Raw genomic sequence first — 26182 nt, forward strand, 5'->3', positions numbered from 1 at the left:
CAATGGAAAATTCTCATTGAAGTGTGAAAGACTTGGTCTCCTGAGAGACACAAGACTGTGTTAGCTCCCCGATAACTGTGTTAGCTTCCCGATGGCTGTGTTAGCTTCCCGATGGCTGTGTTAGCACCCTGATAACTGTGTTAGCTCCCCGATAACTGTGTTAGCTCCCCGATGACTGTGTTAGCACCCCAATGACTGTGTTAGCGCCCCGATAACTGTGTTAGCTCCCTGTTGACTGTGTTAGCGCCCCGATGACTGTGTTAGTGCCCCGATAACTGTGTTAGCTCCCCGATGACTGTGTTAGCTCCCCGATGACTGTGTTAGCGCCCCGATGACTGTGTTAGCTCCCCGATGACTGTGTTAGCTCCCCGATGACTGTGTTAGTGCCCCGACGACTGCGTTAGCTCCCCAATGACTGTGTTAGCTCCCCAATGACTGTGTTAGCTCCCCAATGACTGTGTTAGCTCCCCGATGACTGTGTTAGCGCCCCGATAACTGTGTTAGCTCCCCGATGATTGTGTTAGCGCCCCGATGACTGTGTTAGCTCCCCGATGACTGTGTTAGCGCCCCGATGACTGTGTTAGCTCCCCAATGACTGTGTTAGCTCCCAAATGACTGTGTTAGCTCCCCAATGACTGTGTTAGCGCCCCAAAAACTGTGTTAGCTCCCCAATGACTGTGTTAGCTCCCCAATGACTGTGTTAGCGCCCCGATGACTGTGTTAGCTCCCCGATGACTGTGTTAGCTCCCCGATGACTGTGTTAGCGCCCCGATGACTGTGTTAGCTCCCCGATGACTGTGTTAGCGCCCCGATGACTGTGTTAGCTCCCGATGACTGTGTTAGCGCCCCGATGACTGTGTTAGCTCCCCGATGACTGTGTTAGCGCCCGATAACTGTGTTAGCTCCCGATGACTGTGTTAGCGCCCCGATGACTGTGTTAGCACCCCGATGACTGTGTTAGCTCCCCGATGACTGTGTTAGCGCCCCGATGACTGTGTTAGCACCCCGATGACTGTGTTAGCTCAACGGGCTAATGCAAGTCTTCAGGAAACATTACTCAGCACCTGAACATGGTTAATTAGCCCACTGCACATTGTTGTTTGTGTTATTTGTGTATATCCCTCATCAATTGTCTTTGTATTTTGATAGGCCTACTCTATTGACCACATTCCAGGCTGACTACAACAACAGATTTTTACCTTGTCAGCTCGGTGATTCAATCTAGCAACCTTTCTTTTACTGGCCCAATGCTCTAACCACTAGGCTACCCCTGGACTTTTTACACATTTTGTGGTGTTTCAGCCTGAATTTAAAATAGATTCAATTTAGATTTGTCACTGGTCTACACACAATACCGCCTAATGTCAGTCGAATTTTGTTTTTAGACATTTTTCCTATTTAATACAAAATCAAGCTGAAATGTCTTGAGTCTAAGTATTCAACCCCTTAGTAATGGCAAGCCTAAATAGGTTCAAGAGTAATTTGGTTAACGTAAGTTGCATGTACTTACTGTGTACAAAATAGTGTTTAAAATGATTTACCCAGAAAGACTCACAGCTATAATCGCTGCCAAAGGTGATTCTAACATGTATTGACTCTGGGTTTGGAATACTTATGTAAATAACACATTTCTGTATTTAATTTTCAATAAATGCGTAAAGATTTCTAAAAACATGTTTTCACTTTGTCATTATGGGATATTGTGTGTAGATGGGTGAGGAAAATAAATAGAATCCATGTTGAATTCAGGCTGTAAAATGTGGAATTAGCAAACAGAATTTCTAAGCAAACAGCTAGAGGCAGGGCTTTCTCCTATAGAGCTCAGTTTTTATGGAATGATCTGCCTATCCATGTGAGAGATGTAGACTCAGTCTCAATGTTTAAGTCTTTACCGAAAACTCATCTCTTCAGTAGGTTCTATGGTTGTGTAGTCTGGTCCAGGGGTGCGAAGGTGAACAGCAACACACTGGAGCGATGAACTGCCCTTGCTGTCTCTCCACTGGGATTCTCTGCTAGTGCTCTTCCATGTCATCCCTAGAAGGGGTGCGGCACTTGAGTGGGTTGAGTCAGAGACATGATCTTCCTGTCCGGTTTTGCGTCCCCTCGGGCTCTCGCGGTGGAGGAGCTCTTCACAGGCTATACTCAGCCTCATCTCAGGGTAGTAAGTTGGCGGTCTATTGATATCCCTCTAGTGGTGTAAGGGCTGTCCTTTGGCAAAGTGGGTGGGGTTATATCCTGCCTGGTTGGCCCTGTCCGGGGGTATCATCGGACAGGGCGACAGTGTCCCCTGACCCACCCATCTCAGAATCTATGCTGAAATAGTCTATGTGCCGGGGGCTAGGGTCAGTCTATTATACCTGGTGTCATTCTCCTGGCTTATCTGGTGTCCTGTGTGAATTTAAGTATGCTCCCTCTAATTCTCCCTTCCCTCCCGGAGGACCTGAGCCCTAGGATCATGCCTCAGGACTACCTGGTCTGATGACTCCGGGCTGTCCCCAGTTCACCTGGTCGTGTTGCTGCTCCAGCTCCAACTGTTCTGCCTGCGGCTAGGGAACCCTGACCTGTTCACCAGATGTGCTACCTGTCCCAGACCTGCTGTTTTACTTTCTCTCCCACACCTGCTGTCTCGACCTCTGAATGCGTGGCTATGAAAAGCCAGCTGACATTTACTCCTGAGGTGCTGATCTGTTGCACCCTCAACAACCACTGTGATTATTATTGAACCCTGCTGGTCATCTATGAACATTTGAACATCTCGAAGAACAATCTGCCTTAAATGGCCATGTACTCTTATAATCTCCACCTGACACAGCTAGAAGAGGACTGGCCAACCCTCCGAGTCGGGTTCCTCTCTAGGTTTCTTCCTAGGGAGTTTTTCCTCGTCACTGTGCTTCTACATCTGCATTGCTTGCTGTTTGGGGTTTTAGGCTGGGTTTCTGTATAGCACTTTGTAACTGTATAGCACTTATGCTGATTTAAAAAGGGCTTTATAAATACATGTGATTGATTGCTTGAATAAGTTAAGGGATATGAATACCTTGAAATCACCGTATGTCATAAATTTGGCTGTCCAGACCCTCGAGGTCATTTTCACATATGAATCCGGTTCCCTGGTGTGTTTGTGACAGTTTTCCAAGATACATTTTGCTTTCAAAAGACCAGAAAATATCACCTTTAGGATGTGATTTGCAAGACATACATTGTACATGACGTTAGCAAGCTAGCTTGTTCACAACGAGCAAAAGGTTCCACTGTCTTCACACTAGGCTCTATCATTCAAGCTGTACAGTAACATGTCAGGATGTGTGTTTTGAAAGCAACCAGATTCAGTATAGTTACACTGGTGTCAGGAGAACCAGGTCCAAGTAGGTTAAATACACGAGAGCCACCTGAAAACACACACATCCATCTCCTGTGAAGTGTTATTGAATCCTCCCATAAACCCCGCTCACAGTGAAACCCTTTTCAGTGTGCCATCTCCAATATTTTCCTCTCAGACCATTCTTTCAAGCAAAGATTCAGCAACTATGGTGGACGCAGAACCATAGCATTGCATGCGTTCTTAAAGCAGACCAACTCTAAATACAGCAGGGGAAAATAAGTACACCCCCTGGAAAGTTTTTTTATTTGGACAGATGGATATGTAATCTTCACTTCAACACTATTGACAGATAAAGATAACCTAATTTAACACATGAAACTGAAAGATTATACTTTGCAATCATTTATTCATAAAACAAAATCTAAAATACGTTAAAAAAAAAAAGTAAGCTTCAATAGCTGGTGTTGGCTGAAATAACCTAATGTAGCTGTTTCTTGTAACTGTCTATCAGTCTCTTATATCGACTGGGAGGATCCCCCCCCCACTCTTCTTTACAGTGCTGCTTCAACAGTGTTATGTTCAAGGGATTTCATACATGCACGTCCCGCTTCAAGTCCCCCCACAGCATCGACAGGATTCAGATCTGGGCTTTGACTCGGCCATTCCATAACCCTCCATTTCTTCTTGTTGAGCCATTCTGTTGTAGCTTTGCTTGTGTGTTTTGGATCATTGTCCTGTTGCAAGATCCTTGTTCGGTTCAGCTTCAGCTTCTTGACAGATGGCCTCACATTCTCCTCAAGAATTCTCAGGTAAGATTTGGAATTTATAGTTGACTAAATGATGGCAAGTTGGCCAGGCCCTCAGTCAGCAAAGCACCCATAAACCATAATTCTACCACCTCCATGCTTTACGGTTGGTATGAGGTTCTTCTGTTCAAAGGCAGTGTTTTGTTTTTGCCAAAGATGCCCTCTGTCCAGAGCACATTGTTCCAGTAGTTTTGGTCTTTACCCAGGTGTTGTCTGGCAAACGTCACTCTGGTCTTGATATTCGTTTTTGAGAGCGGACTTCTTCCTTCCTGACCTCCCATGTAGGGCAAGTTTGTGCAGTCTCTTTCTGACAGTTGACTCATGCACTTTCACATTGATTGTGTCTAGAGATGCCAGTAAGATCCCTTGATGTTACCCTGGGGTTCTTAGAGACTTCTATGAGCATCTTTCGATCAGCTCTTGGGCTGAATTTGGTGGGACGACCTGTCCTTGGTAGATTGTGGTCTGGAATTGTCTCCATTTGTAGATGATCTGTCGGACATCTGAGGTCTTTTGATCTTGGCTGATGTGTTACCATACACCCATATGGTTAAGACCAAACCAAGTTTCTAATCTTTATGGAAGGCTGTACACTTCCAAGGTACTCTCTAATGATTTCCTAATCATTTGCACCTGTATTGGTGCACCAGATCCACATTTGAGCCATGATAAAGGTTGGGGTGTACACATTTTTTCTGCATAAGGAAACTGCATTTTTGGTCATTTTAATTGCTTTTTATTTTTATATTTAACAAATTATTATTTACAATGATGGCCTAGTTACAGTGGGTTAACTGCCTTGTTCAGGGACAGAACGACATATCTTTACCATGTCAGCTTGGGGATTTGATCTACCTTATGGTTACTAGCCCAACGTTCTAACCACTAGGCTAGGCTGTTAATTGCATAACATTTTCAAAGTACTTTTTTTGTGTTTTTTGTTCCATTGGGTTCCATTTATCAATGAATGTGGTTGGAATTTAGCTCAAATGTTCATGTGCCCAAAAATAAAAAGACCACTTTCCAAAGGGTGCACTTTATCACGACTGTATAAGTCTGGGTGCATAAACAGACTAGTAGTACAGCTCGGCTCAGGTCACCTAGTAGGCCTAACACAAGTGTGACAAGGTCAAGAGAGTGGCTGTATCTAACACATTTAAAAAGCTTTTCTTACCGTGTCACTTCCTTTTTCAAGTTCAGCAGTGTTTTTAAATTTGTACCATTTTACCATATCTAGTCATCTCAGTGTGTTCGTGAAGGAAAGAGAAAGGAAGAAACAGCCATTTTGATGTTCTTTCTGCAGACTCATGTCCCGGTTAGTCCACCAGATCCACCTAAAGGAAAACAGACACACACCCATCTTGTCTTGTGTGAAGTGATAGTGTGGAAAGAGTGGGACATGCCTGCGAAATCACCACACACAAGTAAGTACTCAAGCACACACACCTTCAGACTGTGAACTATGGGAGAGATCCCAACTCAGCACCTCCCTCACGTCCACCCTGATTCCTCCCAGAAAGGAAGGGCACTCTGTTGCTACTGGCACTAGGACAGGGCTCGGGAGGACTCCAATGAATGAGTGATAAACACATCTTCTCATGTCTATATGTTTTGACAAGAAACAGAAACCTACAGTAGAGACAGACCTAACATATCCCTTGGTAAATCTAATCTTTAGACTAGATTGGAGATCGTCTCCATTACAAAAACACAGGACAAGGATGTGTCTCAAACAATGGCACACTATTACTTGTCTGGAACAATTAGAAATAAAACCTTGTTTCCTCCGTGTTCTCCAATGTTCTTCTTGCACTTTATGGTTTTGTGTTTATTATTTCTACACAAAAATCTGCCCGGAAACACTTCTTTGATTAGAAGCCACGTAACCAATAAACATTTATTTTCACAAGCACAAAAATGTGTTAAACAAAAATATGGGTAACATTTACACACTTTTATACAGGTTCCTTAAACTCAATGTACAATTAAGACTAAACTAAATACCGATAGTTAAATATGTACTCACATTGCACACATTGATGACACCTACATAAACCTACACAAAAAACAACGTATACTGTGTAAAAGTAACGAGTCAACATAAAAATCACATTATTTACAAAAACATACATTTTTAGATTTTTTTTTAGCAAAAGGATTCCAGTTGTAGAATCTGTCCCATCAGTCATTAACCAGAGACACGGTACACAATCTATCATGTAAAAGTTCCCTCGCTATAAAGTAGAATTCAGTCTCTGTTAATAATCAGAAAAGAGAATAATATAATAAAGTTATAAAGTAGAGCAGCGAGAGCCACAAGGATACACTAAACTAGTATATATACTGTACTGCGTTGCTTTGGCGGTATGGCGCTTTTCCCTTTTTAGCAAGCTGGTGAGTTTTAGCGGTTAGCTTCGATGAAGTGCACATAAGCATTGTAGCTTTGCGACTTTTGCCGGTGAGTGGAATCTTTATTTGTATTTTTTCTACACAGAATCCTTCTAGACTTCCGTAGGTTTTATCTAGGTGTTATGAACATCACTACATATAGGTATAATTTACAGCATAAAGCTTAATGTAATACTGAGGGAGGAGCAGCAGTGACATACTGTATGATAATATGTATCGATGGTACCAACATTGATCAGCGTGGTGAGTGTCTCTTAGCCTGGAGCAGTTTGGCAGAGTGGAGTGCAAAGTGGATATTGGCAGCTTAAAAGGTACAATCTGTAATTTTTGTTTCCCCCACAAAGTGCTGCCTGCCTCTGCAATTGTTTGCAAACGGAAGGGGGTGAATTTGCACTGGTGAATTTTCAAGGCTTTGTATTTTTTTACTGCTTCTTGGCATATTTTGTAGTACTTCAAGATGCCACTAGGGGAAATGAAAGTTACAGATTGCACCTTTAAATTCACAAGCCTTTGTTAAAAGAACAGGCATCATTTAAGTGAATGAAGAAGACATTATTACAAAGGAAAAGGTCAGTACACCACTAGCAATGTACCAGTCTTCTATAGAACCAACTCTCTTCTCGTAAAGGAAACAGGTATGTGTCAGAGTGTGTGTGTGTTTATGAGAGGGTGCATCTGGACATTCACTGTGTGTGTGTGTGAGGTTGGGGAGCCATGAAGGAACCAGCACATTGTGTTCTATTCCTTTTCCTCTATCAGAGGGTTCTAGTGGAAGAACAGAGCAGTGTTCCATTGATAGAACGTTAAAGGGTTCTACTCAGAGAAGGGAGGGAACATGCCCAGATCAGCAAAGTCTTCAATGTTGTAGTTGGCTGTTCCTTGTGTTGGGTCTCCTGCCATCGGCAACATGTCCTACAGAGAGACAGACGGGGAGGGAGAGAGGAAAGGTCAGGATCAGGGACACAGACTTTCATGTGGAGCCATATCAGACAGCACTGTGTACACTGGGCTCAGGCCAGGGAAGGAGAGGAAATAAGCCATTGAAGCCCAGTGCGTCCAAGGTGACCTCTCTTCCTGCCTCTCATACACATTACTGTAGGATATTGGAGCTTGGGATTGGTGTGCATTATACCTGGAAGAGTTAGTGTCTCTCTGTGTTACCTGGAACACTGCTGTCTGGGGGATTAGGGTGTGTCTGTTACCTGGAACACCGCTGCCTGGGGGGGATTAGGGTGTGTCTCTGTTACCTGGAACACCTCTGTCTGAGAGGGATTAGGGTGTGTGTTACCTGGAACACCGCTGTCTGACAGGGGTTAGGGTGTGTCTCTGTTACCTGGAACACCTCTGTCTGGGAAGGGTTAGGGTGTGTGTTACCTGGAACACCTCTGTCTGGGAGGGATTAGGGTGTGTGTTACCTGGAACACCTCTGTCTGGGAGGGGTTAGGGTGTGTCTCTGTTACCTGGAACACCTCTGTCTGGGAAGGGTTAGGGTGTGTCTCTGTTACCTGGAACACCTGTCTGGGAGGGATTAGGGTGGGTCTCTGTTACCTGGAACACCTCTGTCTGGGAGGGATTAGGGTGTGTGTTAACTGGAACACCTCTGTCTGGGAGGGGTTAGGGTGTGTCTTTTTTACCTGGAACACCTCTGTCTGGGAGGGGTTAGGGTGTGTCTCTTTTACCTGGAACACCTCTGTCTGGGAGGGGTTAGGGTGTGTCTCTTTTACCTGGAACACCTCTGTCTGGGAGGGGTTAGGGCGTGTCTCTTTTCACCAGGAACACCTCTGTCTGGGAGGGGTTAGAGTGTGTCTCTTTTACCTGGAACACCTCTGTCTGGTAGGGGTTAGGGTGTGTGTTACCTGGAACACCTCTGTCTGGGAGGGGTTAGGGTGTGTCTCTTTTACCTGGAACACCTCTGTCTGGGAGGGATTAGGGTGTGTGTTACATGGAACACCTCTGTCTGGGAGGGGTTAGGGTGTGTGTTACCTGGAACACCTCTGTCTGGGAGGGGTTAGGGTGTGTGTTACCTGGAACACCTCTGTCTGGGAGGGGTTAGGGTGTGTGTTACCTGGAACACCTCTGTCTGGGAGGGGTTAGGGTGTGTGTTACCTGGAACACCTCTGTCTGGGAGGGGTTAGGGTGTGTCTCTTTTACCTGGAACACCTCTGTCTGGGAGGGGTTAGGGTGTGTGTTACCTGGAACACCTCTGTCTGGGAAGGGTTAGGGCGTGTCTCTGTATAACCTGGAACACCTCTGTCTGGGAGGGTTTAGGGTGTGTCTCTGTTACCTGGAACACCTCTGTCTGAGAGGGGTTAGGGCGTGTCTCTGTATAACCTGGAACACCTCTGTCTGGGAGGGGTTAGGGTGTGTTACCTGGAACACCTCTGTCTGGGAGGGGTTGGGGTGAGAGTGTGGCTCTCCTCCCTGTTGGCCATGGTGCTGGTTCTGCCATTGGGACCAGACCTCACTGGGCCGACCCTGGAACTGACCCCCACTCTGACTACCCTCTCCTGACACATCTAGAGAGAGAGAGAGAGAGAGGGAGGAGGATAAAGAAGAGAGGTAGGAGGAGGGGGGAGAAAGAAGAGGTAGGAGGAGGAGAAAGAAGAGAGGTAGGAGGAGAGGGAGGAGAAAGAAGAGAGGTAGGAGGAGGGGGGAGGGAGGGAGGAGGAGAAATAAGAGAAGGAGGAGGAGGTGGATGGGGGAGGAGAGGGAGGAGGGAAGAGGGGGGGAGGGAGAGGGAGGAGGAGAAAGAAGAGAGGTAGGAGGAGAGGGAGGAGAAAGAAGAGAGGTAGGAGGAGGGGGAGGGAGGGGGAGGAGGGGAGGAGGTGGAAGGGGGAGGAGAGGGAGGAGGGAAGAGGGGGGAGGAGGAGAAAGAAGAGAGGTAGGAGGAGAGGAGGAGAAAGAAGAGAGGTAGGAGGAGGGGGAGGGAGGGAGGAGGAGGGGGGGAGGGAGGAGAGAAGGAGGAGGAGGAGAGGGAGGGAGAGGGAGAGGGGAGGAGGGAGAGAGGAGGAGGAGAAAGAGAGAGGCAGGAGGAGGGGAGAGGAGGGGAGGAGGGGGGAGGGAGGAGGGGAGGAGGAGGAGAAGGAGGAGGAGAGAGGGGGAGGAGAGAGGGGAGGAGAGAGAGGAGGAGAAAGAAGAGGCAGGAGGAGGGGGGAGAGGGAGGAGGGAGAGGGAGGAGAGAGGGGGAGGAGGAGAGAGGAGGAGAAAGAAGAGGCAGGAGGAGGGGGAGAGGGAGGAGGGAGAGGGAGGAGAGAGGGGGAGGAGGAGAAAGTAGAGAGGGAGGAGGAGGAGGAGGGAGGAGGAGAGACACAGTGAGCAGTCAGCAACACATTGCGTAAGTGTGAGGTGACCCTTCACCACCTTTGGTGTTCAGATAGAATACAGTCATCAATGTTCTCTGTTCCCCTACAGGCCCAACACTAATACATGTCTACATGCCAAATGGCCCCCTGTCCCCTATATAGTGCTATATATAGACAGCCCTGATCAAAAGTAGTCCACTATGTAGGGAATAATACATATCTCCCCCAGATGCTGTTAGGAATGTTTCTGGAGAGCTGGATATATATATATATATATACATATATATACATATACACACACACACACACACACACACACACACACACACACACACACACACACACACACACACACACACACACACACACACACACACCTCCCTATCCCATAAATAAAACGCCTACATACCACGACAGGGGGAAGTGATGCAGTAGCTAGTAAGGCTGTAAAACCAATGTTTTATCTTGCTGACGTCATAAACAGCTTTGAAGTCTTGACCTGACTAGTTAATAAATCCTTATCTGAGAGGATCAGAGGGGAGAGCCACGCGCTGTTGGCTTCCTAGAGAGACATGTCATTTATCAAATACAAATCAGTGTTTGGGGTGTGTTTGTGTTCCTGTACCACTAATGTAACGAGGAAGACATCCGACTCATAAATGTATTGATCTGCTGAGTGTACCCAAGGTGTCTGATATTTCACCTAGGTGTTCCTAACCAACAATACTGTGACTGTAGAAACACCATGAAGTCAAACCACTGCACAGAGACACAGACCATGAAGTGATACAACACCAGTCTAACCACTGCACAGAGACACAGACCATGAAGTGATATAACACCAGTCTATCCACTGCACAGAGACACAGACCATGAAGTGATATAACACCAGTCTATCCACTGCACAGAGACACAGACCATGAAGTGATATAACACCAGTCTAACCACTGCACAGAGACACAGACCATGAAGTGATATAACACCAGTCTAACCACTGCACAGAGACACAGACCATGAAGTGATACAACACCAGTCTAACCACTGCACAGAGACACAGACCATGAAGTGATATAACACCAGTCTATCCACTGCACAGAGACACAGACCATGAAGTGATACAACACCAGTCTATCCACTGCACAGAGACACAGACCATGAAGTGATACAACACCAGTCTAACCACTGCACAGAGACACAGACCATGAAGTGATACAACACCAGTCTAACCACTGCACAGAGACACAGACCATGAAGTGATATAACACCAGTCTAACCACTGCACAGAGACACAGACCATGAAGTGATACAACACCAGTCTAACCACTGCACAGAGACACAGACCATGAAGTGATATAACACCAGTCTATCCACTGCACAGAGACACAGACCATGAAGTGATACAACACCAGTCTATCCACTGCACAGAGACACAGACCATGAAGTGATACAACACCAGTCTAACCACTGCACAGAGACACAGACCATGAAGTGATATAACACCAGTCTAACCACTGCACAGAGACACAGACCATGAAGTGATATAACACCAGTCTAACCACTGCACAGAGACACAGACCATGAAGTGATACAACACCAGTCTATCCACTGCACAGAGACACAGACCATGAAGTGATATAACACCAGTCTATCCACTGCACAGAGACACAGACCATGAAGACCATGAAGTGATACAACACCAGTCTATCCACTGCACAGAGACACAGACCATGAAGTGATATAACACCAGTCTATCCACTGCACAGAGACACAGACCATGAAGTGATATAACACCAGTCTATCCACTGCACAGAGACACAGACCATGAAGTGATATAACACCAGTCTATCCACTGCACAGAGACACAGACCATGAAGTGATACAACACCAGTCTATCCACTGCACAGAGACACAGACCATGAAGTGATATAACACCAGTCTATCCACTGCACAGAGACACAGACCATGAAGTGATACAACACCAGTCTAACCACTGCACAGAGACACAGACCATGAAGTGATATAACACCAGTCTGTCCACTGCACAGAGACACAGACCATGAAGTGATATAACACCAGTCTAACCACTGCACAGAGACACAGACCATGAAGTGATATAACACCAGTCTAACCACTGCACAGAGACACAGACCATGAAGTGATATAACACCAGTCTAACCACTGCACAGAGACACAGACCATGAAGTGATACAACACCAGTCTAACCACTGCACAGAGACACAGACCATGAAGTGATACAACACCAGTCTAACCACTGCACAGAGACACAGACCATGAAGTGATATAACACCAGTCTAACCACTGCACAGAGACACAGACCATGAAGTGATACAACACCAGTCTATCCACTGCACAGAGACACAGACCATGAAGTGATATAACACCAGTCTAACCACTGCACAGAGACACAGACCATGAAGTGATACAACACCAGTCTAACCACTGCACAGAGACACAGACCATGAAGTGATACAACACCAGTCTATCCACTGCACAGAGACACAGACCATGAAGTGATATAACACCAGTCTAACCACTGCACAGAGACACAGACCATGAAGTGATATAACACCAGTCTATCCACTGCACAGAGACACAGACCATGAAGTGATATAACACCAGTCTAACCACTGCACAGAGACACAGACCATGAAGTGATATAACACCAGTCTGTCCACTGCACAGAGACACACCATGAAGTGATATAACACCAGTCTATCCACTGCACAGAGACACAGACCATGAAGTGATATAACACCAGTCTAACCACTGCACAGAGACACAGACCATGAAGTGATATAACACCAGTCTATCCACTGCACAGAGACACAGACCATGAAGTGATACAACACCAGTCTAACCACTGCACAGAGACACAGACCATGAAGTGATATAACACCAGTCTAACCACTGCACAGAGACACAGACCATGAAGTGATATAACACCAGTCTAACCACTGCACAGAGACACAGACCATGAAGTGATACAACACCAGTCTATCCACTGCACAGAGACACAGACCATGAAGTGATACAACACCAGTCTGTCCACTGCACAGAGACACAGACCATGAAGTGATATAACACCAGTCTATCCACTGCACAGAGACACAGACCATGAAGTGATATAACACCAGTCTAACCACCACTGCAGAGAAGACACAGTCTAACCACTGCACAGAGACACAGACCATGAAGTGACCACCAGAGACACAGACCATGAAGTGATATAACACCAGTCTAACCACTGCACAGAGACACAGACCATGAAGTGATATAACACCAGTCTAACCACTGCACAGAGACACAGACCATGAAGTGATATAACACCAGTCTGTCCACTGCACAGAGACACAGACCATGAAGTGATATAACACCAGTCTATCCACTGCACAGAGACACAGACCATGAAGTGATATAACACCAGTCTATCCACTGCACAGAGACACAGACCATGAAGTGATACAACACCAGTCTATCCACTGCACAGAGACACAGACCTAACACCAACCACTGCACAGAGACACAGACCATGAAGTGATATAACACCAGTCTAACCACTGCACAGAGACACAGACCATGAAGTGATACAACACCAGTCTAACCACTGCACAGAGACACAGACCATGAAGTGATATAACACCAGTCTAACCACTGCACAGAGACACAGACCATGAAGTGATATAACACCAGTCTATCCACTGCACAGAGACACAGACCATGAAGTGATATAACACCAGTCTAACCACTGCACAGAGACACAGACCACTGCACAGAGACAGTGATATAACACCAGTCTATCCACTGCACAGAGACACAGACCATGAAGTGATATAACACCAGTCTAACCACTGCACAGAGACACAGACCATGAAGTGATATAACACCAGTCTGTCCACTGCACAGAGACACAGACCATGAAGTGATATAACACCAGTCTAACCACTGCACAGAGACACAGACCATGAAGTGATATAACACCAGTCTATCCACTGCACAGAGACACAGACCATGAAGTGATACAACACCAGTCTAACCACTGCACAGAGACACAGACCATGAAGTGATATAACACCAGTCTATCCACTGCACAGAGACACAGACCATGAAGTGATATAACACCAGTCTATCCACTGCACAGAGACACAGACCATGAAGTGATATAACACCAGTCTAACCACTGCACAGAGACACAGACCATGAAGTGATATAACACCAGTCTATCCACTGCACAGAGACACAGACCATGAAGTGATACAACACCAGTCTAACCACTGCACAGAGACACAGACCATGAAGTGATATAACACCAGTCTAACCACTGCACAGAGACACAGACCATGAAGTGATATAACACCAGTCTAACCACTGCACAGAGACACAGACCATGAAGTGATACAACACCAGTCTATCCACTGCACAGAGACACAGACCATGAAGTGATATAACACCAGTCTAACCACTGCACAGAGACACAGACCATGAAGTGATATAACACCAGTCTATCCACTGCACAGAGACACAGACCATGAAGTGATATAACACCAGTCTATCCACTGCACAGAGACACAGACCATGAAGTGATATAACACCAGTCTAACCACTGCACAGAGACACAGACCATGAAGTGATATAACACCAGTCTAACCACTGCACAGAGACACAGACCATGAAGTGATATAACACCAGTCTATCCACTGCACAGAGACACAGACCATGAAGTGATATAACACCAGTCTGTCCACTGCACAGAGACACAGACCATGAAGTGATATAACACCAGTCTATCCACTGCACAGAGACACAGACCATGAAGTGATATAACACCAGTCTATCCACTGCACAGAGACACAGACCATGAAGTGATACAACACCAGTCTAACCACTGCACAGAGACACAGACCATGAAGTGATATAACACCAGTCTATCCACTGCACAGAGACACAGACCATGAAGTGATACAACACCAGTCTAACCACTGCACAGAGACACAGACCATGAAGTGATACAACACCAGTCTATCCACTGCACAGAGACACAGACCATGAAGTGATACAACACCAGTCTATCCACTGCACAGAGACACAGACCATGAAGTGATACAACACCAGTCTATCCACTGCACAGAGACACAGACCATATCCAGTGATACAACACCAGTCTAACCACTGCACAGAGACACAGACCATGAAGTGATATAACACCAGTCTAACCACTGCACAGAGACACAGACCATGAAGTGATACAACACCAGTCTATCCACTGCACAGAGACACAGACCATGAAGTGATATAACACCAGTCTAACCACTGCACAGAGACACAGACCATGAAGTGATACAACACCAGTCTAACCACTGCACAGAGACACAGACCATGAAGTGATACAACACCAGTCTAACCACTGCACAGAGACACAGACCATGAAGTGATATAACACCAGTCTATCCACTGCACAGAGACACAGACCATGAAGTGATACAACACCAGTGCACAGAGACACAGACCATGAAGTGATATCCACTGCACAGAGACACAGACCATGAAGTGATACAACACCAGTCTAACCACTGCACAGAGACACAGACCACTACAACACCAGCAACCACTGCACAGAGACACAGACCATGAAGTGATACAACACCAGTCTATCCACTGCACAGAGACACAGACCATGAAGTGATATAACACCAGTCTATCCACTGCACAGAGACACAGACCATGAAGTGATATAACACCAGTCTATCCACTGCACAGAGACACAGACCATGAAGTGATACAACACCAGTCTATCCACTGCACAGAGACACAGACCATGAAGTGATACAACACCAGTCTATCCACTGCACAGAGACACAGACCATGAAGTGATACAACACCAGTCTAACCACTGCACAGAGACACAGACCATGAAGTGATACAACACCAGTCTCCACTGCACCACTGCACAGAGACACAGACCATGAAGTGATACAACACCAGTCTATCCACTGCACAGAGACACAGACCATGAAGTGATACAACACCAGTCTAACCACTGCACAGAGACACAGACCATGAAGTGATATAACACCAGTCACAGACCATGAAGTGATCCACTGCACAGAGACACAGACCATGAAGTGATATAACACCAGTCTAACCACTGCACAGAGACACAGACCATGAAGTGATATAACACCAGTCTATCCACTGCACAGAGACACAGACCATGAAGTGATATAACACCAGTCTATCCACTGCACAGAGACACAGACCATGAAGTGATATAACACCAGTCTATCCACTGCACAGAGACACAGACCATGAAGTGATACAACACCAGTCTAACCACTGCACAGAGACACAGACCATGAAGTGATATAACACCAGTCTATCCACTGCACAGAGACACAGACCATGAAGTGATACAACACCAGTCTAAACCACTGCACAGAGACACAGACCATGAAGTGATACAACACCAGTCTAACCACTGCACAGAGACACAGACCATGAAGTGATACAACACCAGTCTATCCACTGCACAGAGACACAGACCATGAAGTGATACAACACCAGTCTAACCACTGCACAGAGACACAGACCATGAAGTGATACAACACCAGTCTAACCACTGCACAGAGACACAGACCATGAAGTGATATAACACCAGTCTAACCACTGCACAGAGACACAGACCATGAAGTGATACAACACCAGTCTATCCACTGCACAGAGACACAGACCATGAAGTGATATAACACCAGTCTAACCACTGCACAGAGACACAGACCATGAAGTGATACAACACCAGTCTAACCACTGCACAGAGACACAGACCATGAAGTGATACAACACCAGTCTATCCACTGCACAGAGACACAGACCATGAAGTGATATAACACCAGTCTATCCACTGCACAGAGACACAGACCATGAAGTGATACAACACCAGTCTATCCACTGCACAGAGACACAGACCATGAAGTGATACAACACCAGTCTAACCACTGCACAGAGACACAGACCATGAAGTGATACAACACCAGTCTATCCACTGCACAGAGACACAGACCATGAAGTGATACAACACCAGTCTATCCACTGCACAGAGACACAGACCATGAAGTGATACAACACCAGTCTATCCACTGCACAGAGACACAGACCATGAAGTGATACAACACCAGTCTATCCACTGCACAGAGACACAGACCATGAAGTGATACAACACCAGTCTATCCACTGCACAGAGACACAGACCATGAAGTGATACAACACCAGTCTAACCACTGCACAGAGACACAGACCATGAAGTGATATAACACCAGTCTATCCACTGCACAGAGACACAGACCATGAAGTGATACAACACCAGTCTATCCACTGCACAGAGACACAGACCATGAAGTGATACAACACCAGTCTAACCACTGCAGAGAGACACAGACCATGAAGTGATATAACACCAGTCTGTCCACTGCACAGAGACACAGACCATGAAGTGATATAACACCAGTCTATCCACTGCACAGAGACACAGACCATGAAGTGATATAACACCAGTCTGTCCACTGCACAGAGACACAGACCATGAAGTGATATAACACCAGTCTATCCACTGCACAGAGACACAGACCATGAAGTGATATAACACCAGTCTATCCACTGCACAGAGACACAGACCATGAAGTGATACAACACCAGTCTAACCACTGCACAGAGACACAGACCATGAAGTGATATAACACCAGTCTGTCCACTGCACAGAGACACAGACCATGAAGTGATACAACACCAGTCTAAACACTGCACAGAGACACAGACCATGAAGTGATACAACACCAGTCTAACCACTGCAGAGAGCACAGACCATGAAGTGATACAACACCAGACCACTGCACAGAGACACAGACCATGAAGTGATACAACACCAGTCTAACCACTGCACAGAGACACAGACCATGAAGTGATACAACACCAGTCTAACCACTGCACAGAGACACAGACCATGAAGTGATACAACACCAGTCTAACCACTGCACAGAGACACAGACCATGAAGTGATACAACACCAGTCTATCCACTGCACAGAGACACAGACCATGAAGTGATATAACACCAGTCTAACCACTGCACAGAGACACAGACCATGAAGTGATACAACACCAGTCTAACCACTGCACAGAGACACAGACCATGAAGTGATACAACACCACTGCACAGAGACACAGACCATGAAGTGATACAACACCACTCCACTGCACAGAGACACAGACCATGAAGTGATATAACACCAGTCTATCCACTGCACAGAGACACAGACCATGAAGTGATACAACACCAGTCTATCCACTGCACAGAGACACAGACCATGAAGTGATACAACACCAGTCTAACCACTGCACAGAGACACAGACCATGAAGTGATACAACACCAGTCTATCCACTGCACAGAGACACAGACCATGAAGTGATACAACACCAGTCTATCCACTGCACAGAGACACAGACCATGAAGTGATACAACACCAGTCTATCCACTGCACAGAGACACAGACCATGAAGTGATACAACACCAGTCTAACCACTGCACAGAGACACAGACCATGAAGTGATACAACACCAGTCTAACCACTGCACAGAGACACAGACCATGAAGTGATACAACACCAGTCTATCCACTGCACAGAGACACAGACCATGAAGTGATACAACACCAGTCTAACCACTGCACAGAGACACAGACCATGAAGTGATACAACACCAGTCTATCCACTGCACAGAGACACAGACCTAGCTGGGCCTCCCTATTGGGACCCTAGTACCTACAGTTGAAGTCGGAAGTTTACATACAGGTTGGAGTCATTAAAAATTATTTTTCAACCACTCCATACATTTCTTGTTAACTATAGTTTTGTCAAGTTGGTTAGGACATCTACTTGGTGCATGACACAAGTCATTTTTCCAACAATTGTTTACAGACAGATTATTTCACTTATAATTCACTTTATCACAATTCCAGTGGGTCAGAAGTTCACATACACTAAGTTGACTGTGCCTTTAAACAGCTTGGAAAATTCCAGAAAATTATGTCATGGCGTTAGAAGCTTCTGATAGGCTAATTGACATAATTTCAGTCAATTGGAGGTGTACCTGTGGATGCATTTCAAGGCCTACCTTCAAACTCAGTGCCTCTTTGCTTGTAGGCCTGGGTAATAAACTGAGTTATGTGGTATGATGTATTGGGGGCATGTAAATGACATGTTCCTCCAAGATGGAATATTAAAGACAGGGAGATATCTAAGTTACATGTTCCTCCAAGATGGAAAATTAAAGACAGGGAGATATCTAAGTTAATGTTCCTCCAAGATGGAATATTAAAGACAGGGAGATATCTAAGTTAATGTTCCTCCAAGATGGAATATTAAAGACAAGGAGATATCTAAGTTACATGTTCCTCCAAGATGGAATATTAAAGACAAGGAGATATCTAAGTTAATGTTCCTCCAAGATGGAATATTAAAGACAAGGAGATATCTAAGTTAATGTTCCTCCAAGATGGAATATTAAAGACAGGGAGATATCTAAGTTAATGTTCCTCCAAGATGGAATATTAAAGACAGGGAGATATCTAAGTTAATGTTCCTCCAAGATGGAATATTAAAGACAGGGAGATATCTAAGTTAATGTTCCTCCAAGATGGAATATTAAAGACAAGGAGATATCTAAGTTAATGTTCCTCCAAGATGGAATATTAAAGACAGGGAGATATCTAAGTTAATGTTCCTCCAAGATGGAATATTAAAGACAGGGAGATATCTAAGTTACATGTTCCTCCAAGATGGAATATTAACGACAGGGAGATATCTAAGTTAATGTTCCTCCAAGATGAAATATTAAAGACAAGGAGATATCTAAGTTACATGTTCCTCCAAGATGGAATATTAAAGACAGGGAGATATCTAAGTTACATGTTCCTCCAAGATGGAATATTAAAGACAGGGAGATATCTAAGTTACATGTCCCACTGTGATGACCTCACACACAGAGCATTGAGGAGTGGCTTGGCTGTGTCCCACTGTGATGACCTCACACACAGAGCATTGAGGAGCCACTGTGTCCCACTGTGATGACCTTACACACAGAGCATTGAGGAGCGGCTGTGTCCCACTGCGATGACCTCACACACAGAGCATTGAGGAGCGACTGTGTCCCACTGTGATGACCTTACACACAGAGCATCGAGGAGCGACTGTGATGACCTCACACACAGAGCATTGAGGAGCCACTGTGTCCCACTGCGATGACCTCACACACAGAGCATTGAGGAGTGGCCTGGCTGTGTCCCACTGTGATGACCTCACAGACAGAGCATTGAGGAGTGGCCTGGCTGTGTCCCACTGTGATGACCTCACACACAGAGCATTGAGGAGTGGCTTGGCTGTGTCCCACTGCGATGACCTCACACACAGACCATTGAGTAGCCACTGTGATGACCTTACACACAGAGCATTGAGGAGCGGCTGTGTCCCACTGCGATGACCTCACACACAGAGCATTGAGGAGCCACTGTGTCCCACTGTGATGACCTTACACACAGAGCATCGAGGAGCGACTGTGTCCCACTGTGATGACCTCACACACAGAGCATCGAGGAGCGACTGTGTCCCACTGTGATGACCTCACACACAGAGCATTGAGGAGCCACTGTGTCCCACTGTGATGACCTTACACACAGAGCATCGAGGAGCGACTGTGTCCCACTGTGATGACCTCACACACAAAGCATCGAGGAGCGACTGTGTCCCACTGTGATGACCTCACACACAGAGCAATTGAGGAGCGACTGTGTCCCACTGTGATGACCTCACACACAGAGCATTGAGGAGCGACTGTGTCCCACTGTGATGACCTTACACACAGAGCATCGAGGAGCGACTGTGTCCCACTGTGATGACCTCACACACAGAGCATTGAGGAGCGACTGTGTCCCACTGTGATGACCTCACACACTCTCACAAGTGAGAAACACAGCAGCAGTCGTTCCACTTCATTTCCCCTCTCCTCTCTACAGACAGACACATACTGAGCCAGACAGATACACAGGGAGACAAATACTGTCTGGTGCACTAACACACTGCATGACACCCTGTAGGGGGATGATTTCAGAGCTATGAGTTCTCTCTCTCTCTGTGTGTGTGTGTGTGTGTGTGTGTGTGTGTGTGTGTGTGTGTGTGTGTGTGTGTGTGTGTATATGAGTGGGGGGTCTCCACATTAAACAGTGGATTGATAAGCTCTACAATATATCCCCTAGCATAACTCATATCCTGCTGCTGAGAGAGATGACCATAAACACACTCCTTAGCACACGGAACCTTGACAGCTTATTGCCGTAAATAATGAGGGAGGGAGGAACGCGAGCAGAAATAAAGGAGGAGAGGAACGATTAGTCAGAGGAGCGGAGGGATGATTGTTTGTTTATAGAATGGAAACAAATCGGTAAATGACTGACAAAGTAAACAAACGCAACAATAAAGGGAAATGACAAAACACACAACGACAGAGGAAATGAGAAGTGCTGAGAAACAGATCGGCTGTAATTCACTTCTATTTCTTAATATCTCTCATCACCTCTGTCTCTGCACCAAGACTAGCCCGGAGGAGAGAGAGACAGAAAGAGACAGAAGGACAAAGGGAGAGTATGTGTGTTAGAAGGATAGAGGACTAGTCCATTAGTGTAATGATTGTCCATTAAAAGCTCATCAGATGGTCATGGATAGACCAGACACCCATTTCCCCCAGCTGAGAGAGATTAAGAAAAAGACAGGCGAGAGAGAAAGAGGGAGGAGAGAGAAAGAGGGAGGAGAGAGAAAGAGAGAGGACAAAGAAATAGGGAGAGAGAGACAGAGAGGATAGAGAGACAGAGAGGACAGAGGAGAGAGAGACACAGATCTATGATGCCCTGAGATGTGCCACTACTACTAATACATTCTAATACACTATTTAAATGCACAAGCTAGATGTTCTGCCCCAACAGTAAAGTATAGCCTGGACAGATTCTGGACGACTGAGGGGGAGAGATTTATGAAAGTGCTGCCGTCTGTTCTACTCCATTTTTAATGTCTCATATGTAACGACAGCAACATCTGTCATCAAAAACACTGCTTTCCCCCTGTAGCTGCTGAATATCTGCTGTGGATTACATTCCTCTACATAGTACGTTTAACTTTGACCTTTAACCTCTACCCTATGAATGACTAGTCCAACGGAGATAGTCAGTGGACAGCCCACATGGAGAGGTTTAGGTATGTTACCAGGTTTCCTTTGTGGAGATGGTACATTGCTAAAACATGACCTCACTTTACATAACATATCCCAAAAGACAAGGACGTACACTGTACTGTCAACACTTCACTTCTAAAATCACCCTAAAGGACATGTTCACAATATTTTCACATTCCTGTGTGTGTGTGTGTGTGTGTGCACAAGTATGTTTGGGTAACCTGATTTGGCCTGGGATCCTCTCACCCGATCTGAATTCATGGGATGAAAGGGGTAATGGCTGTGTGTGTGTTAAACGTGCTGTGTGTGTGTTAAACGTGCTGTGTGTGTGTGTTAAACGTGGTGGGTGTGTTAAACGCGGTGTGTGTGTGTTAAACGTGGTGTGTGTGTGTTAAACGTGGTGTGTGTGTGTTAAACGTGCTGTGTGTGTGTTAAACATGCTGTGTGTGTGTGTGTTAAACGTGGTGTTTGTGTGTGTTAAACACAGTGTGTGTGTGTGTGTTAAATGCGGTGTGTGTGTATGTTAAACGTGGTGGGTGTGTTAAACGCGGTGTGTGTGTTAAACGTGCTGTGTGTGTGTGTTAAACGTGCTGTGTGTGTGTGTTAAACGCGGTGTGTGTGTGTTAAACGTGCTGTGTGTGTGTGTTAAACGTGGTGGGTGTGTTAAACGTGCTGTGTGTGTGTGTTAAACGTGCTGTGTGTGTGTGTGTGTGTGTGTGTTAAACGTGCTGTGTGTGTGTGTTAAACGTGGTGTGTGTGTGTTAAACGTGCTGTGTGTGTGTTAAATGTGCTGTGTGTGTGTGTGTTAAACGTGCTGTGTGTGTAGGTTAGGGCCCAGGTTTGTAGGTTAGGACCCAGGTTTGGTTAAGTAACTTTCTCTAAATTCCCAAGGTTTCCAGAAATCCCGATTGGAATGTTCCCAGAATCAAGAGGGAATGAGCAGGAAATCCAGGAATCGTCCAACCAGGATTTCTGGAAAACTTGGGAATGTACGGAACATTTTGCAAACCTAGCAGGGTATAAACAGTATGTATGTATATAAACAGTATATATATATATAAAAACAGTATTTAAAAAGTTTGGGGTCACTTAGAAATATATTTTTTTTGAAAGAAATGCAATTTTTTGGTCCATTAAAATCAAATTGATCCGAAATACAGTGTCAACATTGTTAATGTTATAAATGACTATTGTAGCTGGAAACGGCTGATTTTTAATGGAATATCTACATCGGCGTACAGAGGCCCATTATCAACAACCATCACTCCTGTGTTCCAATGCCACGTTGTGTTAGCTAATCCAGGTTTATCATTTTAAAAGGCTAATTGATCATTAGAAAACCCTTGCAATTATGTTAGCACAGCTGAAAACTGTTGTTCTGATTAAAGAAGCAATAGAACTAGCCTTCTTTAGACTAGTTGAATATCTGGAGCATCAACATTAGTGGGTTCAATTACAGGCTCAAAATGGCCAGAAACAAAGAACTTTCTTCTGAAACGTGTCAGTCTATTCTTGTTCAGTGAAATGAAGGCTATTCCATGTGAGAAATTGCCAAGGAACTGAAGATCTCGTACAACGCTGTGTACTAATCCCTTCACATAACAGCGAAAACTGTCTCTAACCAGAATAGAAAGAGGAGTGGGAGTCCCCGGTACACAACATAGCAAGAGGACAAGTACATTAGTGTGTCTAGTTTGAGAAACAAACACCTCACAAGTCCTCAACTGGCAGCTTCATTAAATAGTTCCCACAAAACCCCAGTCTCAACGTCAACAGTGAAGAGGCAACTCCATGACGCTGGCCTTCTAGGCAGAGTTCCTCTGTCCAGTCTCAACGTCAACAGTGAAGAGGCAACTCCGTGACGCTGGCCTTCCAGGCAGAGTTCCTCTGTCCAGTCTCAACGTCAACAGTGAAGAGGCAACTCCGTGACGCTGGCCTTCCAGGCAGAGTTCCTCTGTCCAGTCTCAACGTCAACAGTGAAGAGGCAACTCCGTGACGCTGGCCTTCCAGGCAGAGTTCCTCTGTCCAGTCTCAACGTCAACAGTGAAGAGGCAACTCCGTGACGCTGGCCTTCTAGGCAGAGTTCCTCTGTCCAGTCTCAACGTCAACAGTGAAGAGGCAACTCCGTGACGCTGGCCTTCTAGGCAGAGTTCCTCTGTCCAGTCTCAACGTCAACAGTGAAGAGGCAACTCCGTGACGCTGGCCTTCTAGGCAGAGTTCCTCTGTCCAGTCTCAACGTCAACAGTGAAGAGGCAACTCCGTGACGCTGGCCTTCTAGGCAGAGTTCCTCTGTCCAGTCTCAACGTCAACAGTGAAGAGGCAACTCCGTGACGCTGGCCTTCTAGGCAGAGTTCCTCTGTCCAGTCTCAACGTCAACAGTGAAGAGGCAACTCCGTGACGCTGGCCTTCTAGGCAGAGTTCCTCTGTCCAGTCTCAACGTCAACAGTGAAGAGGCAACTCCGTGACGCTGGCCTTCTAGGCAGAGTTCCTCTGTCCAGTCTCAACGTCAACAGTGAAGAGGCAACTCCGTGACGCTGGCCTTCCAGGCAGAGTTCCTCTGTCCAGTCTCAACGTCAACAGTGAAGAGGCAACTCCGTGACGCTGGCCTTCCAAGCAGAGTTCCTCTGTCCAGTCTCAACGTCAACAGTGAAGAGGCAACTCCGTGACGCTGGCCTTCTAGGCAGAGTTCCTCTGTCCAGTCTCAACGTCAACAGTGAAGAGGCAACTCCATGACGCTGGCCTTCCAGGCAGAGTTCCTCTGTCCAGTCTCAACATCAACAGTGAAGAGGCAACTCCGTGACGCTGGCCTTCTAGGCAGAGTTCCTCTGTCCAGTCTCAACGTAAACAGTGAAGAGGCAACTCCGTGACGCTGGCCTTCTAGGCAGAGTTCCTCTGTCCAGTCTCAACGTCAACAGTGAAGAGGCAACTCCGTGACGCTGGCCTTCTAGGCAGAGTTCCTCTGTCCAGTCTCAACGTCAACAGTGAAGAGGCAACTCCGTGACGCTGGCCTTCCAGGCAGAGTTCCTCTGTCCAGTCTCAACGTCAACAGTGAAGAGGCAACTCCGTGACGCTGGCCTTCTAGGCAGAGTTCCTCTGTCCAGTCTCAACGTCAACAGTGAAGAGGCAACTCCGTGACGCTGGCCTTCTAGGCAGAGTTCCTCTGTCCAGTCTCCACGTCAACAGTGAAGAGGCAACTCCGTGACGCTGGCCTTCTAGGCAGAGTTCCTCTGTCCAGTCTCAACGTCAACAGTGAAGAGGCAACTCCGTGACGCTGGACTTCCAGGCAGAGTTCCTCTGTCCAGTCTCAACGTCAACAGTGAAGAGGCAACTCCGTGACGCTGGCCTTCCAGGCAGAGTTCCTCTGTCCAGTCTCAACGTCAACAGTGAAGAGGCAACTCCGTGACGCTGGCCTTCCAGGCAGAGTTCCTCTGTCCAGTCTCAACGTCAACAGTGAAGAGGCAACTCCGTGACGCTGGACTTCCAGGCAGAGTTCCTCTGTCCAGTCTCAACGTCAACAGTGAAGAGGCAACTCCGTGACGCTGGCCTTCTAGGCAGAGTTCCTCTGTGTCTCTGTTCTTTTGACCATCTTAATCTTTTCTTTTTATTGGCCAGTCTGAGATATGGCTTTTTCTTTGCAACTCTGCCTAGAAAGCCAGCATTCCAGAGTATGTACACACACACACCCTTTGATGTTATCACTGATCAAACATAATTGGATAAATCCTGGAAGAGAATGAGACAAACATCTTTTTGATGGAATGCTTTGCTGTGTTTGGCTGGTGCTTACCGAACGCCGTGCTCCGGTTGGCCAGTCCAGAGTAGGCATTGCCGCTGGGCGATGAGGTGGCAGGGGAGGACAGGGGGCTATAGGAAGATGGGTCTCCTTGGTAACTGTGGCCGGAGCCTATCCCAAACGGACTGGACTGGGCCTTAGTGGACTGGATAGAGAGAGAGAGAAGGAAAAAGAGTTGAGTGTGTGTGTTTTACTAGACTAGCAGAGAGACGTGTGTGTTTTACTAGACTAGCAGAGAGACGTGTGTGTTTTACTAGACTAGCAG

General features: G+C 46.2%; 1 protein-coding gene and 1 long non-coding RNA gene across 3 annotated transcripts in view; both read right to left on the reverse strand.

Annotated features, from left to right (window-relative positions):
- Positions 1–6011: 6011 nt before the first annotated feature.
- Positions 6012–26182, reverse strand: part of LOC127926439 (aryl hydrocarbon receptor nuclear translocator 2-like) — a 143567-nt gene continuing 123396 nt past the window's right edge. Inside the window, 3 exon segments of the mRNA XM_052511846.1 lie at positions 6012–7449; positions 8908–9053; positions 25912–26062. Coding sequence (XP_052367806.1) covers positions 7351–7449; positions 8908–9053; positions 25912–26062 — 396 coding nt within the window. The 3' untranslated portion in view covers positions 6012–7350.
- On the reverse strand, positions 7801–8750 carry LOC127926441 (uncharacterized). Of its 2 annotated transcripts, XR_008124163.1 has the most exons (5): positions 8603–8750; positions 8353–8438; positions 8086–8216; positions 7912–7952; positions 7801–7870 (listed from the first exon to the last, which is right to left on the reverse strand). It is a non-coding gene; the product is annotated as an uncharacterized LOC127926441 (long non-coding RNA). The 2 variants fall into 2 exon arrangements; XR_008124164.1 differs by lacking the exons at positions 7801–7870; positions 8086–8216 and having other exon boundaries at positions 7930–7952.

This window comes from Oncorhynchus keta, unplaced genomic scaffold, assembly GCF_023373465.1.
Source record: "Oncorhynchus keta strain PuntledgeMale-10-30-2019 unplaced genomic scaffold, Oket_V2 Un_contig_7594_pilon_pilon, whole genome shotgun sequence".
Taxonomy (NCBI): domain Eukaryota; kingdom Metazoa; phylum Chordata; class Actinopteri; order Salmoniformes; family Salmonidae; genus Oncorhynchus; species Oncorhynchus keta.